Source organism: Acipenser ruthenus, chromosome 30, assembly GCF_902713425.1.
Source record: "Acipenser ruthenus chromosome 30, fAciRut3.2 maternal haplotype, whole genome shotgun sequence".
NCBI classification, from domain to species: Eukaryota; Metazoa; Chordata; class Actinopteri; order Acipenseriformes; family Acipenseridae; genus Acipenser; species Acipenser ruthenus.
The window spans coordinates 5,134,687-5,136,739 of NC_081218.1; the positions used below are offsets into that span (position 1 = coordinate 5,134,687).

The 2,053-nt window shown below is 43.4% G+C and overlaps 1 protein-coding gene across 2 annotated transcripts in view; it reads left to right on the forward strand.

Moving 5' to 3' along the window:
• The window catches only part of LOC131702703 (uncharacterized), a 23,129-nt gene extending 21,748 nt beyond the window's left edge, over window positions 1-1,381 (forward strand). For both annotated transcript variants that reach the window (XM_059004490.1, XM_059004491.1), the window contains exon 4: window positions 1-1,381. This exon is cut by the window's left edge and continues 404 nt beyond it. In XM_059004490.1, the coding sequence (XP_058860473.1) occupies window positions 1-677 (677 nt within the window). In that variant the 3' untranslated portion in view covers window positions 678-1,381.
• Window positions 1,382-2,053: the final 672 nt, after the last annotated feature.

Sequence of the window (2,053 nt, forward strand, 5' to 3'; positions counted from 1 at the left end):
ATGATGCAATTTCACCATCTAGTTGTCATACAGAGAATGCAGCTGCTTTTTTAAAAGGCATTTTAAAGCCACGTGATGCTGCTGATGCTGTTGGAAAAGCTAGTACTGCTGTTGGTGTTGTTGGTGGTGTTACTGGTTGTGTTCGTTTTGGTTTTCGTACTGCTGTAGGCCTGGTTGATGATGTCGCTGGTGTTGCAGCTCATACTGCTGTAGGCCTGGTTGATGATGTCGCTGGTGTTGCAGCTCGTACTGCTGTAGGCCTGGTTGATGATGTCGCTGGTGTTGCAGCTCGTACTGCTGTAGGCCTGGTTGATGATGTCGCTGGTGTTGCAGCTCGTACTGCTGTAGGCCTGGTTGATGATGTCGCTGGTGTTGCGGCTCGTACCACTGTAGGCCTGGTTGATGATGTCGCTGCTGCTGGTGCTCGTGCTGCTGTAGGAGTGGTTGATGATGTTGCTCCTGCAGTGGTCAAAAGTCTAGGCATAGTTGGAGGTGTTGTTGCTGGAGTCTGTGTAATTCTGGATGCCGTGTACATTGGTTTAAATTCCAAAAAACTTCATGAAGGGCTTCCAACTGAAAGAGCACAAGAGATTCGCAAGGTGGTGGAAAATTTCGAAGCAGCTCTAGCAGAAATGAACAAGTTCTATTCAGATATAAAGAGGATTTTAAAGATCTAAGTCTGCAGTGGCTGTGGAGGAGGCTGCACTCAGAAGAGATTCTCTTGTCAGATCTGCAGCTGCTGCTCTATCAACAACAGTGCAAACAGCTCTGACAATAAAACAACAACAGGAATGAAATAATCAATCTCTTCTGAGTGCAGGATCCTCTGGCTCTCTTGTCTCCAGTTCTGGGTAGTTCTCTTGAGGCTCTGCAGCAGTACCTGAGCTGGACACACCCTGCTTCTTTACTGTTACATATTTTGAGTTGTTATTTCTTATCACATGATGTGCCTTTAAACATATCTGAATGTAATTTGAAATCGCTACTTGCATTTATCTGCTCTCTTTTTACTGTATATAATCCTGCACCTTAAACTGAGCACGCTCCCCAATCTGTGGTATTTTGTACTTCACCTGATTTATTCCACTGCACTTGTATACTGTCCTGATGTCACTATCACTGACACTGTGATCTGCTCTAATGAGCCGCACCATATTGAACTGTACTGAGTTTTCTACTGGTTCTTATTGGGGCTGAAGTCATTGTCTTTTGTATCTTGCTCTTAAATTATATTGTGATTCTTGTATTGTGATTCTTTACAACTGTAACTGGGTAAGAGCGTCTGCTAATAAATCAATAATCACTTATAATCAATATTGTATAATACATTCCCAGTCTATATATCTTTGTACTTTTCAGTTGTAATAATAAATGTATGCATTTCCTGTAATGTTGCCTTGTGACTTTTATTAACTCAATGATGTCCTGATGCATGTGATCTGGAAATAATATTCCTGGAGTTCTGATACACTGCTGCTATACAAGTCTATATAGATAGAGCTCTCACAGCTAGAGACCTCTAGTGGCCAGGATAGACACTGCACAGTGTAATAATGAAGCACAGAGGGGCACACACAGTGTGACACACACACTGCAGTCTATATAGATAAAGCTCTCACAGCTAGAGACCCTTAGTGGCCAGGATAGACACTGCACAGTGTAATAATAAAGCACAGAGGGGCACACACAGTGTGACACACACACTGCAGTCTATATAGATAAAGCTCTCACAGCTAGAGACCCTTAGTGGCCAGGATAGACACTGCACAGTGTAATAATAAAGCACAGAGGGGCACACACAGTGTGACACACACACTGCAGTCTATATAGATAGAGCTCTCACAGCTAGAGACCTCTAGTGGCCAGGATAGACACTGCACAGTGTAATAATGAAGCACAGAGGGGCACACACAGTGTGACACACACACTGCAGTCTATATAGATAGAGCTCTCACAGCTAGAGACCTCTAGTGGCCAGGACAGACACTGCACAGTAAACTTTAATAATTTTGTATGCACGCATGATAGACACACACACTCTTATCTCAGGGGA